Raw genomic sequence first — 24,752 nt, 5'->3', positions numbered from 1 at the left:
GTCACAATTATACAACATACCTTCAAGAAATCCTTCATTAAGAAATGTACCATAAAAAAGTTGTACCATTGGATTCTCAGATTTATCTCTTGGGCTCCTATGAAAAAAGAATATTGTTTAATCAAGACTTCAAAGACCTATTATGTGAAGGCAGATAGAAGAAAATGAAAACGGTGAAAGCTGCACGCTCTGCTTAGATAACATGCTGTATTACAGGTAGGACGGGCAAGTTGTGAAATGGCTTTAAAAAATGTCCTAAAAACAAGGCACTAAAAAAAGTAAGAAACAATGTTCTGAATCTGAATATGTATGTATAATAAAAATAGACTACTCACCAAAATCTGTGGTGGAGTCATGGAACAGCTTTTCAGCAGAAGGATTTGAGAATAACACAATCAGAACAATTGGTTTGAGTAGACACAAGGTTAATATGGATATAAGAACATGCAAAGGAGGCAGTACATATTAGGACAGGGAAAAACACTAGGTATGGAATGAAACATCCTTCTCTGTTATAATGCAGGACCAATTGTATTAAGGTTAAATATGGAGTGCACAGATTTGTTGATTAAAGAAACTTACTCTCCATTAACTGCGAGTTGGAAAGCATCTTCCAGCCAGTCAAGGAGTTTATGTGTAAACTCGCTGACATCTTGCTAAGCAAGGAAAAATAAAGCATTAGTGGCATGCTTAGTAGCATCACAGATTTGCTGAACTCCAAAAGAAAGAAAAACAAACTGCTTTAGGTAAAATACCCAGTCCTTTAAGTGAAACAGTCTCAAACCTGCGTGTGCATCTACAAGTAGCTGGAGAAAGGCAACTGCAGCTGGGGACTGCTAAACGATTGTTCATGAATTATAGTGACTGTAGTTGGAATAACCTATTATGTCACTTCATGTGCAGGTGCATGCATCTATAGCTTACAGAAACTAAACAAACATTTTGCTGTAATACTGGCCTTAAAAGGATGGACATAGTAGGCATTGAGATCAACCCCAACATCCAGCTTCTCAAAACAACTACATAATTTACCTCTCCACCATCATGGTCAAGTAAAGCAAAATTCCACTCATAATAAAAATATGGCCTCGGTACAATAAAACATGGCTAAGCTTTTAGAAATGAACCCTTGGAATTTGCTGCTACAAAAAGCAATGGCAAAACAAGGATTAGAATGGTGGAACGAAAGAAGATCATAAGAGATCCAAGAATTAATACAGAATGATTGAATAGGGACTGTTTCCCCATAATGCCAAAATCTACAAAACATTAAAGTTGGGATCTGTGATCCCAATAAATAGCAGCTTCTGTATCTTTCCCATTTCACTATGTGCAAAACACACATTATTTAATACGAAATATGGAAAGTCAAGCCACAATGACAGATATTCCATTGTTCACCTGCTGTGCTTCTTCTGATAAAAATGCATCTTTCAGCAGTTCTAGGGCAGGAGAAGGATCCACAAACTTTCGGTTCGATCCAACCATTAAGGCAAAGAGGCACTGGAGTTCTTGCATAAAAGCAAGGTTCCTTTTCTCCTGAAAGAGAAAAAAAACAGAAAAACAATGTCAGTTTGTATTGTCAAAAGATAATGGGTGATGGGCCATAAAAGGTGATTTTTCTAAATATAATATAAGGAAGGAATGACTTTTCTGACATCACTTTTTAGGTGGCAACAGCAGGCAAACATTCAGGTCAACATTTCATTTTTTCATACTAGAGTTTACACTACCATACTATCCATACTAGTTTACACTATCATACTACCCTGTTTTTTTTTTTTTATTATTTCCAACATAGCACCCTGAAAAGAAAAAAAAAAAAAAATCACACAATCTCTTAAATTTTCCACTTCCAGTTTAGCAAAAATTTAATTTGTAGCCCAATACCTAGGGGGTTATTTACTAAACCACGAATGCAAAAATCATGAAAAATTTGTATTTTTTTAAAAAAAAAAATCATGAATTCTTCGGAATTTATTAAACCCAGAGGATGAAAGTCTCAATCAGAAGATCCGGCTTCTCAGACCTGTCGAGGTTGCAAGTCAATGGGAGAAGTCCCAATGATTTTTTGATGTGCGCTAGGTTTCGTGCAATACCCCAAAGTTTCCGGGGGGGTTCGCAAAAAACATAAATCTGAGTTTTTGGGTGAAAATTGTGAAAAACAGATTTTTTGCCGCAAAGCAGATTTTCAGGAAAATTTAATAATAAACAAGCGTAAAAAAAAGGGCGCATTTGATCGGAGTTTGCAGCAGAAAATGTTAAGATAAAATCAGACTTTGATCGATAACCCCCCCCTCTTGTTTGCTACTGAAATATTTATAAACATCCGTACTGGGCATTTATAAACAGCCATTTAGCACAGACTGCTTCTATACCTTCTTCCCAACATATATAGGAGTACCCATTCAAGACTGCAGTATCAAAACTTACATCACGACTTTGGCACTTTTCAAGCAGGCTCTGAGGAATGCTGCAACTGTGAACAAGTCTTCGAAATTCAGGCAGGTGGAACAGAGACTGAAAGACAAATAAAATGGTTAAGTACAGGCATGGGACTGGTTATCCAGAATGCACAGGACCTGGGGTCTTCCAGATAAAGGATCTTTCCATTATTTGGATCTTCATACCTTAAGTCTACTAGAAAATCATTTAAACATTAAATAAACCCAACATGCTGGTTTTTCTTCCAAAAAAGATTAATTACATCTTAGTTTGGAGAATGAACAATGTACTAGGGAAGGAAGTCATTTTAAAAAAATTGGATTATTTGGATAACATGGAGTCTTTGGAAGACAGCCTTTGCGTAATTCAGAGTTTTCTAGGTAACGTGTTTCCAGATAACAGATCCCATAAACATCAACAAAAATGTGTCTGTGTATTTCAGTTTCATGGACTCTAAATAAATTAACTTTTTCAAACTGATTCTGATATGATCCACCCTTGGTTATGCCCCTATAATTATTTAGATCAACATAATAGACTTTCTTTAGTGTGATTTGTTTTTTAACACAATGCACAATACTATTGCATAACAGAAACAATATTTACTTGCTCTCATCCTGGAGAGGCAAGAATATGGCTAGTTAGATTGTCTAGATTTCAATTGCTGCTCAGGCTTTAAGTAAACCTCATTGTTTTAAGTAAAGAAAACAGGCCTTTGCTTTAATTGGTAGTTTAGGTTTCAACATTATCACAGCTATGAAAGTAGCTCTGTGGAATACTCAGCTGGAAACCAATCAAACTGAGCAGGCTATTTCTATATGTGAGTCATACTAATAAACAGCAAGAAACCAATCATATAGCAGAGCTTATTTCTAACAGAGCCTTATTCTCTCATCACAGGCACCCAGGAACCCTAGTGAAATGCTCACAAACACCAACGAACCAGTTTAACACAAATTCTCAAATTAATAGAACACTGGATAGCTCAGTGCCAAGCCAAAGTCTTTCAGGGCCCACACAAATTGGCACGCATTCTGTTTTCTGTTTAGCAATCCAAGAGCGTAAACACAACAATTGAACAGTCAGAGCTGGCCATTGTGTTAAGTATTGAATCTCTAAGGGATTTTAAAAAATAGCACAGGATCTAAACTTCAAATGTTCACTGCATTTTCTGTGCTAATATCCCACTCCTACTAAGTGATGTAATTAGCAATTAAAGGAGTCATACATTTTAAGTGGCAGTAAGAACTGACAACAAAGAAGCCTACCAGTTAACAACATTAAGCTATCATTTTTATCACACTGTTTACCATTTTTATCTGAAAGTCTCGCATAGTAAAATGCAATCTCTTAAAATGTTAAAATAGAAGTTTCAGGTTTGCCGTCACTTCGTATTTTTATCATGACAATCAAAAGACCATACACCATACCTGTGACAACAAAGTTTTGACTATATAAGCAGTTGTGCAGGTAATGGTGTGATATGCAGCAAGTAGAACACATTGTTAGTGGAAATGCCGCCTTTACTAACACAGCTCCAAAGAAAAACAGGTCAGAGAAGAAGGAATGGCTAAAATTAAGTAAGCTTTATCATGTATATAAATACACCAGTAAACCCTCAAAGTAATGTTGCTCCCTCCACCCTGTAATTTGAGCTCAGAGCTATGAGTGAGCAGGGAGAAACTCAGGCAAGAAGTGATGTCACATCAAGCTAATATGGCAGCTGCTATCCTAAACAAGAGCTTCTAGAGCGGTTTACTCAGGTATGGCAAAGCTTTCTGTAGAATAAATATATTGTTATAGATTGCACTATTGTGGCTAATCTATTGGCCTTTAAAGGTATGCACAACCTCCACTATCAAAGTCTGGACTCGGACTGACAGTACTGACCCCTGCACCTTTCAACATAGTAAACATACATACATACATACATACATGTATACAATAACACAGCAGATGGATTGCCTTTTCCACGTCATTCCAATAAGTTACAACAATAAGTGGAGCTTCAATTAAGATAAAAATCACTGGGTCAGAGAAAGTGTTTCTCTGGCACATTGTAAATCAAAATGATAAACTAGACATCTACCCTAACATATTCACAAACATATTCAAGAGCACTACAAAAAAGCCACAGAGGAAGTAATAGATGCAACAAAATCCATTAGGTTCAGGGCACACCGGCAGATTCGGGGAGATTAGTCGCCAGCGACAAATCTCTTCTTCTTCGGGGCGACTAATCTTCCAGAACTGCCTCCCTGGCGGCTAAAATGTAAATTTCCGGCGGCATGGAACTAGGATCAATTTGTTTTCCGAAGTCTCCTGAAGTTGCCTCGTGAGGCAATTTCTGGCGACTTCGGAACCACGTTGTCCTGACCCTAATTCACACAACTTGTTTCAGGCTCAAGGCCCTTTATCAAGTTGATAAGTGTCTGGGAGCAAGCTGTTGGTCTCTGGTGATTAGATCCTAATGAGTTTTTGGGCATTCCTCAGTACAGTACTTGTTACATGTTTTCATGGCTTCACTACATAAATAATTCTTCTGTTGCAGAGCTTCTGGTCAGTTAATTTTTTCAACCCCATTATGGGTGGTTTCTTGGGCAGTTTTCCCTATATGTGGAATGGAATACATTTATAATTTAACAACATTTTTAAAAATAACTAAAAGTAAAAATATGGCTTATTTATATTGAGTATCTTCGTGTCCCAGATAGTGTGTCCGTCCGTCTGTCCTGCCTTTCCTCCTTTGGCCAATTAAATCCACTAGATTTCTCAATGTTTTTAACTAAAATAATGCATCTGAGATTTTGTATAGATTACTGGGGAGTTGGTTAAGGGATTTATCATCTAATGGACAATGGCCTTGACCAATGAGAGCTCTGCTTGCTTTCAAACTATTGTCTTAAATGTGGGTTACAGTGGCGTAACTAGTTTGTGCTGGGTCCCCCTGCTAAAAAGGTCTTCGGAAGGGCCTGAGCAGAGATCCCTACCTGGCCCGTTCGCCCAATCCCGGCTTCCCGCCGGTGACTTAACTTTCTGTTCCCGCCCTCCCAGCTGATGTAGGAAGTGATATTCTGAGATAATTTGCAATTGGTTTTAATTTTTTAATTTGTAGTTTATAAATTATTTAGAATCTCTAGAATATGAATACGAGAGGGCCTGAATAGAGAGCCAATTGTTTTTAGACGGGTTCAATGATCCCCATTTGAAAGCTGTAAAGAGACAGAAGAAGGCAGCAAATAATTCAAAAACTAGAAAAAAAGAAAAAAGTATGGACAAATTAAAAAAAGTTGCTTAGAATTGGCAATTCTATAACATATTAAAAGTTGAACCATCCCTTTAATGTTTAAATGTTTTTATAGTCTTAAGGTATGGCAATCTAAATTACAAAAAACATTCCAGACACTAGCTCTCATACCTGTATTGAATAGTGTGTTGATACTTGTGCCATATAATTTTAATATGGATATTGTTAAGGAATCCAGGTGCAGTTTCAGGAATGGGCCTGACAGATGGCCACAGGTAACTGGGTGTGTGTGTGTGGGGGGGTGTAAGCATGGGACAGTACTTTAATTTTTTTATTGTTTTGAAGGTGTTGTTCACTTTTAAGTTAACTTTTAGTATGATTTCATTTTTTAATTATTTGTGGTTTTTGAGTAATTTATCTTTTAATTCAGCAATCTGATTTCTAGAGTCCAACTATCCCAGCAACCGTGTACTAATTTGAATAAAAGACTGGAATATGAATAGGAGAGGGCCTGAATAGAAAGATGAGTAATAAAAAGTATAAATATATGTTTAACCTTACAGAGCATTTGTTATTAGATGGGGTAAGTGGCCCACATTTGAAAGCCAGAAGAAGTAAATTATTCAAAAATTATAGAAAGAAGGCCAATTGTAAAGTTGCTTAGCATTAGCCATTCCATAACATTCTGAAAGTAAACTTAAAGGTGAACCATAACTACCTACCTACTAAACTAGGTATGTATTTTACACACACAAGTAATTCAATACAATTGGTGTGTATGTACACAAATGCTTTGCCCAGTCTCTTATAATGGCTTCTTAGTCACAAGTATACCTGTATTACAGCACTAAACCAACAGGTGTTTCCAATGTTCTTCAGACCTACAGGCCAGTCTCCAACCCTCATCAGATCATTGCGATTGGGATTATCCCCCCAAACTTCACAGCGTTTCCTCTTTGTACGACCTTTACTTTCAGAAGCTTGTGGATCAGAAGACCTGAGATACAAAAAGATGGTCACTATTGATATATAGTATCAAGTCTGAGGTTTGGTGATCTTGACAAAATCAATGACAATACAAGTATTGAGCAAACGCTATGTGAGTTAACAGAACTTGCTTACAACTAGCAGGTTTATGTTTTGCATTCTGTGTAGTAGACAAGCAGTCAGCACACCGATTTTCACTCTTTCTTTGTGGGTGGTGCACGTCCACCAGTGGCCACTTTCCACTGGCACCACATACGACAAAAAACTTCAGGACAGCACCAACGAATTTTTTATATATAATAAAACGCCTTTATTTGTGCTTCACAGGGGCATCACAGCAATGTTTCAGGCCACATGGCCTTTTATCAAGCTTGATAAAAGGCCATGTGGCCTGAAACGTTGCCGTGATGCCCCTGTGAAGCACAAATAAAGGCGTTTTATTATATATAAAAAATTCGTTGGTGCTGTCCTGAAGTTTTTTGTTTCGCATTCTGTGTCACATCTTATTTGTTCTTTTAGTTGTCCAACCCATGTTGGATCTTTATCACACACTTCCCAATCCCTTCTGCTTGCACAGTGCTGGTGGCATCAATTTATATAAAATGACCCTTAACTAAAAGGAAGCATATGTTATACTATTCAAAAACCACAACTTTTACAATTAAAAAACAAATAAATAAAAGCTTTTATTTTTTTTCTATGAAGATTCTTGCACCAAACCCGGTATTCTTGTGGGGATCGCTGACAAACACACTGGTGCTTGGGTAGAATTTCATGCACAATATCTGTGGACTGCTGCAACTGTGAGATTACTGCTGGTTCAGTGGTTCATCTAATATGTAACATTAAAGAGTTTCATACCTCCTACAATGTACAGCATTTAACTGATGGCTTGCGTCCTTGTGTAAGCTGGGATCAACTGTTGTCTGGAGCACCTCTTTACTATGCATAGGCCCAACTAAAAATAAGACCAACACAGATTTACATTAGATGATTTTTATATTACAAAAGAGCAACTGGAAAAAAAACATTTCATGTGTTAAACGCCAAGAAACAAAGACATATTTTTAGATGACTAAAACATACATTCAAGTAATGTAAGCTTATAAGCCTGCTTATAAGTGCATTTTTTAGATGATAGCCAGGCAATATACAGTAGCCTGTACAATTTTGCAGCGAAAGGCAAGAAAGACACAAATTTTACTACAGTATTATTTTTACAACAGTTCTAGTTTTGAGGGAAAATGTTTGGTAAAATACTGCTGCTTTTTGTGCAGGTAATATATTCATGGACAAGAGAAAGTTCTTAATCTCTACAAGGTAAAGCATGCTGTAATAAGTTTTCAGGAGAGCACAAAGTGGTGTCCAGATATAAACAGTGGAAACAGACCCTCCAGCTTCTATATCTAAATGGCAGCTAAAGCCCCTTGCAAAAAACAATTCTCAATGTGTTGAAAAGTGTGAAATCAGTACAATAGCAAAACTCAAGTTCTCTACATGCCATTATGCAATTCAAATAATATAATACTACTGTTTCTTTGTTTCCCATTAGCAGAAGAAAGTATATAAAATACAGCTGTTAATATCAATCTTATATGTATATTACAAAGAAGAAATAAGAAAGATACATACCACATAATTGTTTGTCGGTTGCACTGCCCCCTGTGTCAGATGGCTCAAAAGCAACTTCTCTTGTGTCTGGCTCTTTGGCACACTCAGTAAGAATTCCAACAGCCTGAGTAAGATCATTATTACTGGCCTTGGAAAAAGAAATATAAAAAAAACTACATTTCAGAAACCTGCATTTTGTTTAATTAGCATCAGCTGCACATCCAATAAACTTTTTACTATTAAAACGTCTTGTATATATCTTTTACTGTATATCTTTTTCATTTCAAGGCTGTAATGACTGTTTTCACAGGACAACCACATACCAACTCTAAGTGGGATATAGGAAAAAGAAAGACAATATTCATTGGTGGGTGAGAAATAAAACAAAGGATACCAAAACAATGTCAAGGATCACAAGACCAGGTTGGTATTCTTGGATTTCAGATTTAATCTGGTCTAGATAAGATAACTGCAGGTTATATGTTTGAAACGAAGAACTCCGAGTGCCATCCCGCCGGCGATTTACATTCAAGCTGGCAGGAAGGCAGTTTGGGGAGATTAGTCGCCACGAAGAAGAGGAGATTTTTCGGCGGGCGACTAATCTTCCAGAATCGCAGCGTGTCTCTGCCCTAAGAGTTTCTGATAAAATATATCCATGTTTGAATTAAATGTAACCGAGACTCCATTAACCAGTTGTCACAAACTGAAGATTTTACTCCCAAAAAATGATAGACAACCTGAAAATCCCACCATGTGTGCATTACATTAATTCATTTTCCTTCAGTGCTGATCCAATAATGTTCAGCAGCACTTCAGTTTGGTATTTTAGCAGCTTTCTGGTTGCTAGGGTCATATTTACTTTAGTGAGAGAGTGGAATATGAATAGAAAGATAAGTAATAAATAGTAACAATAATAAAATTGTAGCCTCAAGGACCAATCATTTTTTGACTGCCAGGGTCAGTGAAACCTTACTTAGTTCATTTTAAAATTGTATATCTGCTTTTATCCATTCCAGTGTTGTTAGGGGCATATTTTAGGCTTTTTTTAGAGTTTTCCTTAAGCAAAGCAGCAATATCATCTATTATTTACTTTGTAAACTGCAAGGGCTTGCATTAGAGAGATAAAACCCAGTTTTATTCTCTATGTCTGTCCAGTGTTAAGGACTCTCAGGTATGTGCAGCTTACAATGTTGGTATAGAACAACTGCTTGATAGTAGCGACCATCATTTAGGCTTGTACAATATTTTATAGAAAATAGATTTCTTTCTGTCATATAAAATCCATTTTAATTATTTGTACTGGGTAAAGGGATCTGGGTATGTGTTAGGGAGGGTTCTTAGCATTTAAAGTATTTCAGGCATTATCAACATCTTAAAGGGGTTGTTCAGCTTTGAATTAACTTTTAGAATGAGTTATTTAGCTTTTTATTCAGCAGCTCTCCAGTTTATAGTTTCAGAAATATGGTTGGGGTCCAAATTAACCTAGCAATCATGCATTGATTGGAATAACAGCCTGGAATTTGAATAGGAGAGGCCTGAATAAAAGATGGATAATATAGAGTACCAATAACAATACATTGGTAGCCTTACTGAGCATTTTTTTTAGATGTGATCAGTTACCGCTATTTGAAAGTTGGAAAGAATCTGAAGAAAAATTCAAAAACTATAAAAAAAAAATAGAAAACCTATTCAAAAGTTGCATAGAATTGGCCATTCCATAATAAACTAAAAGTTAACTTGAAGGTGGACCTCCCCTTTAAAGAAGATGTTATAGATGTACCTAAAATAAGTCATTTTTCAACTGTGTTCGTCAGTTACTTTATATGGTTTATGAATTATTTGAAATCAACCAGCAATTAGTTGAAATACCAAGTCTGAAGGAAGCAAGCTCGAATTCAAAGAAAATGTTTTATAGATGTGTACATGAAAACTTTGTGCTTTCTAATAAAATAAAAAATATATTCAAAGTCAATACAATGATCCCTTGGGGGATCATTTTCTCGAGTTATCTACTGAGAACAGCAGGCTATCCCTTAATTAATGCCAAATTCTATTAAATAGCTCATCCCTAGAGACACTCATTTGCTGACCATTTAAGACACTTGTACTTAAGTATTCCATTCTTTATGTTCGTGACATGTGAGACAGCTTTTAGAAAGGGAATATACACCTATGTTCATTATAGGCAAATAAATGAGACTTAAAATGTTTTCTCCCTGTTCTAAGGGATCAGTGGCCTTGCTTGATTTTCCCACTGGAATTAGGAGGTTAGTTCACTGCATAATGACCACCCTCCCTACATTTTATTTCTGACAGTGTTTTAGGCTTACAAATAAGAGCATCTTTACATAGAGGGTTTAACAAAGAAGCAGAATCTGATAACATGGGTTCAACCAAAGAAAAACAAATAGGCAAAACACATCTCCAGCAATGACATTTAATGATGTTTAACTCTTTGGTTAAATTGTGTCTGATCATTCTTAGCCGCATGCTGCCAGTAAACAGAAGCTAAGTCTCAGACAGCAAATGCGATAGAACTTAAAGGGATACTATCATGTGAAAACATGTTTTTTACAAAACGCATCAACTAATAGTGCTACTCCAGCAGAATTCTGCAGCTAAATCCGTTTCTCAAAAGAGCAAACAGATTTTTTTATATTCAAATTTGAAATCCGACATGGGGCTAGACATATTGTCAGTTTCCCAGCTGCCCCAGTCATGTGACTTGTGCCTGAACTTTAGGATGGAACTACTTTCTGGCAGGCCGTTATTTCGCCTACTTAATGTAACTGAATCAGTCTCAGAGGGACTTGACTTTTACTATTGAGTGCTGTTCTTAGATCTTCCAGGGAGCTGTTATCTTGTGTTAGGGAGCTGCTATCTGGTTACCTTCCCATTGTTCTGTTGTTAGGCTGCTGGGGGGGAGGGAGGGGGTGATATCACTCCAACTTGCAGTACAGCAGTAAAGAATGACTGAAGTTTATGGAATTCAGTGCAGAATTCTGCTGGAGCAGCACTATTAACTGCTGCGTTTTGAAAAAAAACATGTTTTCCCATGACAGCATCCCTTTAATTTATTTGGCAAACAAGCAGTTAAAATGTGTTTTATCAGAAAAAAAAATATTAAAAAAAAAACAGAACCTGAAAAATACATACTTTTATTCAAAAATGTAAAATATGTTCAAATGCTTAACTTTAAAGGATGAGTAAACCTTAAAAATAAGTGAATGTAAAATCGATGAGGGTGCTAATTTAAGCACTTTTGCAATGTACATTCATTATTTATGTTTTTTGAATTCCAAGATATTAAGGGATACATGTACTGTTAATATGAATGCATTTTGTTACAACAGTGCCACCTGCTGGTTAATTTCAGACCACCAAGTAGTTAAGGAAGTTGTCTCTGAAGTTGTGCTCTGATGTTCTTCTACTTAGGAATAAAATTAGAAACCCTTATCTAATCTTTTCTAAACAGAAGAACATCAGAGTAGCCTCTTTCTTTCTCCTGACAACTTCCTTGACTACTTGGTGGTCAGACTGGTGGGAAAATGCCAGCGGGTGTCGCTGTTGTAACAAAATTCATTCATATTAACAGTACACGTATCCCTTAATATCTTGGAATACAAAAAACATAAATAATGAATGTACATCGCAAAAGTGCTTAGAATAGCGCCCTCATCAATTACATCCACTTATTTTTAAGGTTTACTTGTCCTTTAAATGCATTGTTTAAATGTTGTGCAGAACATAACTTTGTACCTTAAGTGCTTCATACAGGAAAGAGGAATCCTGAATGCCAGTTATCTCTCTCAGCTGGTTTAGCAGCATTTTGTAATCCTGAAATGATAAAGAATGGAAACTAGGTCAAAAAAAACATACAGCAAAATGGAGGACAGATCTCAGTCACCCTATTCTGATGGACTGCAAGATTATCAGCACTGACTGGGGGCACTTCCTGCTGTGTCACTCGTTGGGGCAGTCGACTCCATTAAACTACATGGCAACCTTTTAGTGTGAAAACCTCTCCCTTATAAGATAGAACATTTGTTGCCAAAAATAGTTTATTTGTAGGTGCTGGATGAACAGAAATTTTAAATGTAAAAAAAACAATTTAACTATTCATTTGTTTCATGGAGAAAAGAGGAATCCTGAATGCCAGTAATGTATAGGCCAGACAGTTGGAGAAAGATGGAGCAAGTGTGCAACCTGCTCCAATTTACTTGCTATTCAATGTCCCCATGTTCTTTGGCCCCCCTCCCGATACTGTGCTGTTCATGAGAACTTTAGTTCTCCTTTAATTCTTGGATTGTGATGTATAACTTTGCCTCAGAAGGCTGCTGATCATTTATAAACAAAGATATTGTTCCTAAAGGATCAGCAGCCTTCTGAGGCAAAGTTATGCATCACGATCCAACAATTAAAGGAGAACTAAGTTTAACTAAAGAAGTAGGCTAGAAATGTTGTACATGATGTTTTGGTCTTCTGTACCAGCCCAAGGCAATCACAGCCCTTTACCGCTAGTCCACACGAGGAGATTCGGGGAGATTTTGTCACCTGTCGACTAATCGCCTCGTCTTTTGAGCGACTATCTCCCCGAACTGCCTCAGCGTTTTTCCCCATAGGCTACAATGAAAAGTCGCCTGCGCTAATGCACACGCAGCAATGCGTTTTCAATAGTCGGCCAAAGTTGCCTCAGTTGCAGCCAGGGCCGGGCCATGCCGGCCAGGCGCCCTAGGCAAACAGCCGGTCCGGCGCCTGCTAGCTACGCGCATGCGTAAACTGCTGCTTCTGTGCGGTGCGCATGCGCATGAAAGTGGGAGTTCGCGCATTCGAGAACCGACGCTCTCACGCGCATTCGCCTTTTGATGTTCGCGCGCATAAGTGCAAATTGATGTTCGTGCGTATGCGTGGAGGTACAAATAGGGGGCCAAATAGAAGAAACTTTTGGAGAGAGGCGACCGGATATGGGGTAGGTGTCAGAGAAGGCATGTGCCTGGCGCCCCCTAGCTTTTGCGCCCTAGGCACGTGCCTACTCTGCCTACCCCTAGTTCCGGCCCTGGTTGCCCCGAATCTCCTCGTGTGGCCTTACCCTTAGCAGTAAAGATCTGTGTCTCTGCAGATGCCCCAATAGCTCCCCATCATCTTTTGTGCTGAGTTACTGCACATGCTCTGTGCTGCTGTCACTTACTGAGCTTAGGGACCGACTCACAATATACAGTAGACATAAAATATACATGTCACAGTATAAGGATTAGTAATTAATAATGATAATTACTACATGGCAGTACAGAAACCAGTGCAACTAGCATCAGAATTTAATAATCAGCTCTGTAGCATCAGCTTATATTACAGACAAACCTGATTTTCTGCTTGATTATTTATGACGACCCCTAAGCTTAGCTTCTCAACAGCTGCTCAGAGCCCACTGAGCATGTGAGTGTCACAGACACATTCCAAGATGGTGACCCCCTGCGACAAGTTTGAAGTCCTGGATCATTGCGGCTATTGAGAAGCTGAACTTTAGGCTGGTGCGATAAGTGCAGTATATAAAATATGACAAACTACCGGACAAGGCAGGGATTGGACTGTGAAGTCAACTCTCACTGGCTTTGCAAGAGTGCAGAATAAGTCCGACAGTCATACCTCTGGTGAAGGAAAGGGCTGTCACTGGCATTTCACCAGGTAGGATGGAGAAGTCTTATACAGTTATGGCATCTATAATCTAGAATGCTTTGGGCCTGGCATTTTTTTGCCTCAAGGATAAAAAAAATATGAAAATATGATGTTATGCCAAATATGATTGTTTTGCCTTCTATATGGATGTATGCCAGTTTAGTTAAAGGGGTGGTAAACCTTTAGTATGTTATAGAGTGCTCAATTCTAAGCAAATTTTCAATTGGTCTTCATTATTTTTTTTAATAGTTTTTTTTTTTTAAATTATTTCCCTTCTTCTGACTCTTTCCAGCTTTCAGATAAGGATCACTGACCCCATCTAAAAACAAATGCTCTGTAAGGCTACAAATGTATTGTTATTGCTACTTTTTATTACTCATCTTTCTATCCAGGCCCTCTCCTATTCATATCCCAGTGTTTCATTCAAATCTATGCATGGTTTCTAGGGTAATTTGGACCCTAGCAACCAAACTGCTGAAACTGCAAACTTGAGAGCTGCCAAATAAAAAGCTAAATAACCCAAAGATCACAAATGATATAATGATAAAAAATGAAAAACAGTTGTCTCCAAATATCATAATAAACATTAAATTAACGTTTAGAAACTTTAAGATTAAAATTGAAATTGCTCTGCAAAAAAACATTAAAAAAATAAAGAAAAAAAAAAAACTGTTACCATTATGCCACAGGCTATTTTAGATGCAATAAGCACCAATATCTAATTTGTTAGAACTGTATAAAAGATGAACAAGTGCATTGTATATTTGTTTATAGCTGAAAAACTGTTTTTGAGATGGGTGAGCTCCAATTCCTTGCACACAAAAGATCAGCTGCTATTTGGGGCCAGCTGAACAGACACATAATAAGCCAAAAGCAATGGGTTTGATGCCACTAAGTGGAAAAGTGACAAGCTCCCAGGGCCGCAGCAGGCAGTAGGACTTATAAGGAGGCAAGAGAATGCAAATGTGCTTGAAGAGCTATTTTAAGGCCAGCTCCACATGCCATTTGTGCTTGTCATTCCCTATTCACAAAAAGGTGCCAGCATCACAGAGAGGCACAAGGAAACCACCAAAAGTAATTTGCTAATAATAAATACTAAGGAAAACAGAATATAAACAATACAGTAATATGCCGTACAGTTTTGGTCTCCATCACTCAAACAGGACATTATTGTATTAGAGAGGGTACAGAGAAGGGCAACTAAGCTGGTAAAAGGTATTGAAAATCTCAGCTATGAGGAAAGACTGGCCAAATTGGGGATGTTCACGCTGGAGAAGAGGTGCTTAAGGGGTGATGTGATAACTATATATAAATATATAAGGGGATCATATAATAATCTCTCTAATGCTTTATTTACCAGTAGGTCTTTCCAGCTGACACGAGGTCACCCATTCCGATTAGAAGAAAAGAGGTTCTGCCTAAATATTCGGAAAGGGTTTTTTACAGTGAGAGCTGTGAAGATGTGGAATTCTCTACCTGAATCAGTTGTACAGGCTGATACATTAGATAGCTTTAAGAAGGGGTTGGATAGCTTTTTAGCAAGTGAGGGAATACAGGGTTATGGGTAATAGCTCATAGTCCAAGTTGATCCAGGGACTAGTCCGATTGCTATTTTGGAGTCAGGAAGGAATTTTCCCCCTCTAAGGCAAATTGGAGAGGCTTCAGATGGGGTTTTTGCCTTCCTCTGGATCAACTGGCAGATAGGTAGTTAATAATAAAAAAAAAAAAGTTGAACTCGATGGACATGTGTCTTTTTTCAACCTTACTTAATTACTATGTTACTATGTTACAGCAACATGATATAAATGTGAAAATCTGTAACCAGTGGGCTCTCCAGCTGATAAACTCTTTCTCAGCTTCTAGCTGGGTCTACACACTGAAAAAAACAATGGGGCACATGTAAGTCTGCAAGTGTAGCGCACGTGTTTTTCCCCCACAAAGCAGCATTTTTACCCCAAATTTCCATCATCATTGCTGGCCGCTCTATTCAGAGTGTAAGGCAGGAACGAATGAGCAGCACCAAGCACAACATGGAAATGCAAGGAGCACATTTTGACACAAGTAACTTTAGAGAAAGTGGGGAAACTGCAGGGACCACAACTGCATTAGCAGAAGTACATGGGCCCTAATATATCTAAATTAAGGGGCTTATTTATCAAAGGTTGAGTTTTAGAGTTATGTGAGCTTTTTAGAGCCTCGAACGAACTCACAACTTAAATGCTTTCTTATTTAAGATAAAAACTGGAATGGAAAAAACTTGAATCAGCGAGTTCGGGCTAACAACCCAAAAACTTGATTTAATTGTGTTTTCGGGAAAAAAAAGCCCTCAAATCATTTGAATTGATCAAGTTTTAGAGTGAAACCCTCCCGAAAAAACCTCGTACATCATGAGGCTAAAAACAACTTCAAATGGTTTGAAGGACCTCTGCCATTGACTCCGACATGACCTCGACAAGTTTAAGATGTATTTTCAGATTTGAGTTATTTACAAGGTCGGGGTACAATAAATCTCGAAAAATTTGACGTTATTTTTTAACCCCCAAAAAATTGATTTTTGACTGAAAAATCACCTTGAAAACTCAAATGTTTTGTGGAAAACAGAGCTTGTCCCTTAATAAATCTGCCCCTAAGTTTCTGCTACAATTTGGGATACACCCAATACGCTATTTTAGGATTTGGCCTAATCCCGAATCTTTTCTGGAAGATTCTGCCAAATACTGAACTGAACCCGAACCCTAATTTGCATATGTAAATTAGGGAAAGAAAACAGCACACATTAAAACTATTTTACTTTCTGTTTGGTTTGTGTGACAAAAGTCACATGATTTTTTGGATGTGGAATTGATTTGGCCAGGCACTTGGATTCGGCTGAATTAGAATCCTGCTGAAAAAGGCAGAATCTTGGCCGAATCCCGAACCAAATCCTGGATTCGGTGCATCCCTAACTACAATCCCATAAAATGTACAAGTATGTAATCTATTATGCAATTTGATGGGTTGTCCACCTTTGAGTTAACGTTTTGTTTATTTGTAGCGAGAGATATTCTAAGAACATTTTCAATTTGGTTTCATTTTTTATTTGTAGTATTTCAGTTATTTAGCTTTTAACTCAGCAGCTGTCCAATTTGCAATTTCAGCAAGCTGGTTGCTAGGGTCCAAATTACCCTAGCAACCATGCACTCATTTGAATAAGAGACTGGTATATGAATAGAAGAGGAGCTGAATAGAAATATGATTAATAAAAAGTAGCAGTAATAATAAATTTGTAGCCTTATAGAGTGTTTATTTTTAGATTGGGTCAGTGACCCCCCATCTGAAAGCTGTTAAGAGTCAGAAGAAGGCAACTAGTGCAAAACTATACAAAATAAATAATGAAGACCAATTGAAAAGTTTCTTAGAATTGGTCATTCTACAACATATTGAAAGTTAACTTGAAGGTGAATCATCCCTTTAAGTCTGCTAAAAAAAATCATTTAAACATCAAATAACCCCAATAGAATTGTTTTGCCCCCAATATGGATTGACGCAGTTTACTTAGGAATCGGACACTGAGTTGCCCACAATCAGTTTTATGAAAAATCCTGTTTTGTAAAAGAATGTATTTCCATCAGCATGCACCCTTGCTGCACATTTAACTCTCACCCTATACCCGGAAATCACACAAACTGTGCACTGTGTCCAATTGGCATTGAATTATTGCACTGACCATAACTGTATCAGGCACATCGATCCTTCATGACAATTACATTGAAGTAAACAATTGTTGTATTGTCAGTAAAAGAACATGGTCATTGCTAAAGTTCCACGTTTCACAACAAGGTGCAGTAAATAATAATATGGTCTTTCTGTATACAGATCTTCCCTCCAAACCACCCAAATCCCATGGTCCAACCCTGTGCATTTAATAAAAGTATACAAAAGTTCCTCACATAACTTGATAAGATAAAATAGCCAGCACAAGGTGCATAGTGCAGCCATTTCCCCAAGGCTGACTGAATAAACATTAAAGGACATGCTTTATCACCACTTTTGCATTTCTGCCCTGGAAACTGTAAATTAGCCCTACAGCATGAAAATCAAGTATTTGCCATTGTGTTACTTTAATAAGTAAACCTTAATACTACTTGCCACTATTCCACTTTCAGCTGTGGAAACTCAGGAAACTCAACAGCTACTCCTGTCTGGTTCTTGTGAGGTACATCACAAGATCTTTGTTGTAGCTGTTTTGTTAACAGGAGTCCTTATGCGGTTGTCCTCTCTGGAGAAAAGATGCTTGTGAGGGGACATGATTACTCTTTAAAAGTACATAAGATGCTAGCGGGGGATCTGTTTTTACATAAAATGGATCATCGGACCAGAGGCCACCTCTTTAGACAAGAGGAAAATAACTTTTTTTTTTTGATGCAGTGTAGTTGGTTCTTCACAGTGAAGAACTGTGGGTTATTGTCCAGGTGCAAATTTGCCCAGTGTTTATAAATGAGCCCCACTGTGTTTTCATCTTCCTTTGCTGTTCATACTTCTACAGTCATTTACAATAGACATTTGGTGCCCCTTAACTGCATACTTAACTTATGTAGATATAATGTTCCTCTACAATACTCTTAGTCTAAACCAGTGGGTATTGGACTTTTCAGTTCAAGCCTCCTTTGCAGATTCAACCTTTGGGCAGGCCCCCTCTTAGCTCATAACAGTGTTACAAATATTACTATTGGTTTATCAGCCATTGGTGGCTTTCAGGTTTATCTACGAGAGTAAATGATTTATTTCACCCCAACAGGTCCTCAGGCTGAGTCTCTCCTGCCAGTGATCCCAACATGCCCATTTCTGACACCAACCCATGGAAGGCCAGTATTACAGACTGTTCTTCACCAACATTTGCATTGTATTTAGCAACTGCCATATATGTCTTTACTTATGGAGGCCTGGCACCTTGCAAGTCACTGCCACTGCGTAACCCTCATAAATATCTGCATTATATAGTTCAGTATACCAGTGTTTGGAAGGTAAAGTGAAAACTTAAAAAGGTTTCCTCTAAATTAATTATTCCTCCAATGTCACATACAGTTATGTATTTCCCCAAGGGGCACCTTCACCATCACCAACTTTGGCTAAATTGCCTACTCACAAGATAGCAGTAGGGTTATTGCATGTAGTAATAGTAATCGTCATGTTAGTTGAGCAAAATAAACTTTATGTACACTATATTTATTATTTAAATGTTGTTTCCTTCAGTCTTGGAAGTATACAATCACAGCAAGCAGGCAGCAGCAATTTTGTGGACACTGTTATTAAGACAAACTGTGTATCACCTCAAATTATTGTTTATGCCCCAAAATGAGGGACCACATGCCCATGCACAGTGCCCCACACAATTATAGAGCCTGAGGAGGGAGGGGAAATGTGGGCAGTGCAGTGACATGTAGGATTTGCTGAAAGGAAAGTGAAAGTAATTGACTGTCCCACCTCTATGCCTCAGTCATAGAGGCGGGGCTGATAATATTTGATTGACAGCTCAGATATTTAAACACCACACCTATTTTTTTAAAGGAATTTGTGTTCCATGTTTAATTTGCAAAGGACTTTCATTAAACAGTTTTTTAAGCGTAGGTGACAGGTCCGCTTTAAAGCTTACACAAGGTAAGCAGTCATAGCAAGCAGGCAGACATTCATGTGGGGGGGGGGGTAAACAAAGTGGGGTTGCAGGCCAGATGCTGCCCATGGGTCGCCAGTTGGACAGCACTGCTCTAGAAAGAGTTTTACCAGCAGTCAAGGCAAGTGTTACCACAGACAATGCTAAACTAAACTGGTTTCTTTTACAAATCTTCCCACTTGACCTTCGTCTCCATACTGCTATCTGGTTATTAAATATAGGCTAATGGAACACAGGTCATTTTCTCCGTACCATATTAAATTTCAGCCCCCTCATACTAGCCTTTCTGTGACAAATTCTACTCTGTGTGTGCGCTGACAGGCTGATCCTATGCCCATCAGTGCACACACATACAAGAGGAGAGAGGCAGCCATTGATGCGTGGGTCGACGACAAGATGACTCTACCCTGCCCATTCCCAAATCGACCAGGCAAGCCACCTCTATTTATAGACCCAACCCATCTCTGATGGGCCAGAGTGGAGCAAGCACAAGTGCTAATAAATAGAAGGTGCCAGAGACAGAAGTGGGTCACAGTAAAGTTGCAGGGGTGGAGAGCAGAAGGAAGTGCTTGGTATGAACCCACTTTTGACCAGCAAATCTTGTGCGGAAGTCGGCCCAAACATGTCCAACCCGTTGGTTTCAGGCTGGCCTGCACATCACTAAAGGCAGCATATCGAGCTTTTGGGGAACACCACCCATGTGCCATTAGCCTTAATGCAGATAGTAGGATTTTTGTTCTCAACCACACTGCTATGTTTCTCAAATATTATATTCAATTTGCAAGCTAATTTCTGTTATGCAAGAGACAATGTAGAAGTGATATTAATTTAAAATAGCACACACAAAAAGATCAACTGCTGCTCCATAAGTTACTGTCAATAACAGTTGTTCATTCTGAATACAACCCAAGGCTATATTTGTTTTGTTTGTACTCCTTTAAATAGTTAATTACTGTAACACATATGCTATGCTGTAATAATGTAACAATGTGCAACAATCTGTTCAATTAGAGAATAGGCACTAAAATCCAGTACAGTATTTGGTTTATAAGACATTTATAATTACAGTTCACCAATAAAGTCTTTATTATTTTCAACTTATGTCATGCGTGTGCAGACCTTTTTTCCCCTGTGTATATTTACAGTTCGATATTGATGTAAAGGAAACATGGTAATCTGACAGATAAAATAGTGAAAATAGAAAATCAGGCAACATTTCAATCAATAACTAACCCTTGTATAAATATTATATGAGGGATACAACAGAACTATGTAGCTTATATTTTAGAATGGTTCTACACCTTCAATGGCTACTTTCCCTCCAAAGGAGGTACAGAAGAGCAGATAATTACATTTTTCAGTTAACCCCGTCATAAACAAATATCTTTGTTTATTATTTGGCCAGTTTGCCAATTCGTAGCTCAATGTCTAATTTAGACAGCAAAGCGACGGGTCAGATTGGGCAAATTCAAATATTTGGCCTTTGGGACAATGACTGGATCACATGGTGGTCACAATGCAGAGTCAAGGAGATCTGATTGGATGATGCCAGTGTGGAATATGCAGGTTTGTGTTCCATACGAGTCAAAGGAGAAGGAAAGGTTAAAACTAAGTAAGCCTAATCAGAAAGGTCCATCTAAATACACCAGTAAAACCCCAAAGTACTGTTGCTCTGAGTCCCCTGTCAAAAGAAACCCCACATTTCTTTCCTTCTGTTGTGTACACATGGGCTTCTGTATCAGACTTCCTGCCTTCAGCTTAAACCTCATTGCCCTGGGCAAGAGCATGCTCAGTTTGCTCCTCTTCCCCCCCTCCCTTCTCTGCTGTAATCTGAGCCCAGAGCAGGGAGAGACTCAGGCAGGAAGTGATGTCACACCATGTTAATACTGCAGCTCCTATCCTAAACAAACAGAGAGTTTCTAGAGATCTTTACTCAGGTATGGTAAAACATTCTACAGAATAAATATAGCATTCTAGCTTGCACTATTGCAGCTAATCTATTGGCAATAAAATGCCTCTGTAGCTTTCCTTCTCCTTTAACAGACAAAACAAAGTGTACAGGATATTTGACTTCACAAACACCTTTCAAGAACGACTCAAAGCCCATTCCCCTGTCTGACCCTATCTATCCACAAAACCCTAGAGCACAAAATTCTATTTTTTTCTTTTTTTAAAGGTCAAATCCAACTTCTTTGTGGTCATAAGTTCATGAAGTTGAGGTGCCACTTCAAACTCTATTGTTGCATCACTGCAGCAAAGCAGAGTAAGCAGGCCTGGATTTGTGGAAAGGCCATCAAGGCCCGGGCCTAGGGTGAAAAGATTTTAGGGGGGCGGCATGCTGCCCAACCACACCCACGTTGGTTAAAAAACACTGGGGATGCGCAGGAGATAATAATTTTTTTAATTTCCTGTGCGCCTATACCCATTTACACGAATATTAGGGAGGGAACAGCAGTTGGCCTAGGAGTGTCCACTATGTAAATTTGGCCCTGAGTATGACAGAGGCTAAAACACAATTTTAACATATACACTGCACTTGTTTACAAAAGTTATTAAGTGACAATGTAGACAAACTTTTCCATTAAGCCCTATGTTACCATACTTAATTTACAAGCAGCCAACATTCAATGTTTCTATACTCTATTCAACATATTTTACAATATGATTTGTACTCATATCCAAGGTAAAGTCATTATATATGGAGTGCACAACCAATTCTCAGACATATAACTTTGATTTGCAATAAATCATTACTGGATCAGCACTTGCCTTTTTTGTTATACAATGTGTCTTTTTTATTTATATTCACATGGTAAAATGAACTTGTTATGAGGACCGAAACGTTGCAACACTGTACCATGTGTGTGTATATATCTATATATATCTATATATATCTATATATATATATATATATATATATATATATATATATATATATATACATATATACACACACACACACGTTTTTATTATTCTAAAGAGAAAGTTAATTAGAATTCTCTAAAATGGCTAAACCAATATTTTTGAAATGGCTCTTAATGCAGTGTCTATAAATAAGCCTACCAAGAAATGTATTCCTACATTTGCTCTAGGTGCCCCACATTGACTTTTCATGAGATCACTTAAAGTTATTCCTTGCAAATGACATAACGTGATACTGCATGCACTACTTAGATCCAGCCATTACTAAAATGCACATAAGCTTATGAATGAGTCAATTCTTCCCTAGTGCTCCTGGCCTTGTTCATGTCATATACTTGTAAGTGTGATTCAGCTGCAGAGGTCACTTGAGCCTACAGCACAGCTGTGATATTTCTAGTAGCAGCCACTGAAAGATCACATTGGCAACAGGCATTTTCAGTAAGTCTTACATTGAAGCCAATAATGTGTGAGAAAAAAACAATATTTGGAAATTTTCACTAAAGATTCCTAGAGGCAACAAATGAATGAAACCAAATCCTTATTCACTGCAATCTAAAAAAAGAACTAGATTATGGATGAAGCCTATATAAAAGTCATAAAACAAATACAGCTTCTTCACAGCAGATGAAAGGCAGTTTTGGGAGGACAAAAGTAGGGCCTACAGACCTACACCCATGGGACTTTCTAAAGCAGTTTCATGCTCTTCACTGAATGGCAACACAAGTGGTTACTGATCTAATTCTCCCTTGCAGGTTTGTACAAACAGAAGCAGTAACCATTAATGAATGTAGAAAAAATATATATTTGTGGAATAAACCTGCACAACATGGAAAAAACATGAAAGCGCAATGCTGTGGACCTGGGGCTTTCCGGATAAGGTGTCTGTCCGTTATTTGGATCTCCGTGCCTAAAGTCTACTAAACATATTTAAACAATAACTAAACCCCATTGATTTGCTTTCAATAAGGACAAGGTACAGCTTTATTATTATAGAAAAGGGGAAACCTTTTTTAAACATTTGAATTATTCAATTATAATAGGGTCAGTGGGAGATGGCCTTCCTGTAAGTAAGAGCTTCCTGGATAGCAGGCTTCTGGGTAAGAGATCCCATATCTGTTATAGAATGTGCAATTTCAAGTAGATTTTTAATTGCTCTTCATTTTTTAAAATAGTTTTTGATATTTCAGCTATCCAGCTTTCAAATGGGGGGGGGGGGGCTCTCCAATTCATATTCTGTTGTCTCATTCACGTCACTGTCTGGAAATTTGGACCCTAGCAACAATAAAGCTGCTGAACAAAAAGTTAAATAACTAAAAAAAAAAAAAAACATACATAATAAACAATGGAGACCAATCACAAATTGATTCAGAATAGCATTCTCTAGATCATTCAAAAAGTTTAAAGGTGAACAAACCCTTCAAGGAAATTGTAATTCACTAAAAAGGTGAAATGCTTAGAATACTTTAAGTTGTAGACAACAAAAAGAAGTCACAAGGAGCCAAACAGAGATTTGGCGTTTATGATGAGTCTTCTCTAAACTCCCCACACTACAATGAATTTGGGAAGCTCCTAAATCGTTTTCATGAATGGTTTTAATTTGCAAACACATTAGCAAGGCAAACTAGCAGCATTCCGGCCTATAGGGCTATGCAGAAGCTTACAGTTATCCTACTTTATACACTGGGACTTCAGGTCACATGCTTGATCTCCTCTGTGGATAAGTACAACTCCCAGCATGCCCCGCGAGCCACAGCTGCTGTTCCTTTAAAGAAAGGGCTCATTGTTACAAAACAACTACATACCGCCAGCTTTTCGTAAAAAAAAAAACGGATCGCTGCTTAAACGTCCCGCAATGCCTTTAACGTGCAGCTCCTGAGCTCCTGCCTGACAGCTAATCCCGAACACACAATGTCATCTCGCGAGACAGCGGCGTTACAAGCTGTGACGCGGCAGCCGCCGCCTGGGGGAGTGAATAGCAAATAGCTAGAATACGGTTATGCAGTCTGTGGTGTATTCCAGTCTCCGTTCCTATTATAGTTTATATTTTCTGTTAACACTGCTTCTACTTGGGCCACAAGAGAAACATACACTATATATATATATATATATATATATATATATATATATATATATATATATATATATATATATATATATATATATATATATATATATATTATAAACTGGCTCCACCAGTCACTTTGCTCTCGATAGTTA

At 37.9% G+C, this 24,752-nt stretch overlaps 1 protein-coding gene across 6 annotated transcripts in view; it reads right to left on the bottom strand.

The window, feature by feature from the left end:
* The window catches only part of usp28.L (ubiquitin specific peptidase 28 L homeolog), a 49,764-nt gene extending 25,266 nt beyond the window's left edge, over positions 1–24,498 (bottom strand). The window contains exons 1-9 of one of the 6 annotated variants that reach the window (XM_018225942.2): positions 24,338–24,498; positions 12,050–12,127; positions 8,312–8,438; positions 7,541–7,637; positions 6,527–6,689; positions 2,434–2,520; positions 1,402–1,539; positions 583–656; positions 21–97 (exon numbers count right to left, since the gene is read on the bottom strand). In XM_018225942.2, coding sequence (XP_018081431.1) covers positions 21–97; positions 583–656; positions 1,402–1,539; positions 2,434–2,520; positions 6,527–6,689; positions 7,541–7,637; positions 8,312–8,438; positions 12,050–12,118 — 832 coding nt within the window. In that variant the 5' untranslated portion in view covers positions 12,119–12,127; positions 24,338–24,498. The other 5 variants (XM_018225945.2, XM_018225946.2, XM_018225943.2 and 2 more) reach the window with 5 other exon arrangements.
* Positions 24,499–24,752: the final 254 nt, after the last annotated feature.

Source organism: Xenopus laevis, chromosome 7L, assembly GCF_017654675.1.
Source record: "Xenopus laevis strain J_2021 chromosome 7L, Xenopus_laevis_v10.1, whole genome shotgun sequence".
Classification (NCBI taxonomy): Eukaryota; Metazoa; Chordata; class Amphibia; order Anura; family Pipidae; genus Xenopus; species Xenopus laevis.
Note: the sequence above shows the minus strand (reverse complement) of the source record. Positions and strands in the feature narration are given on the sequence as shown.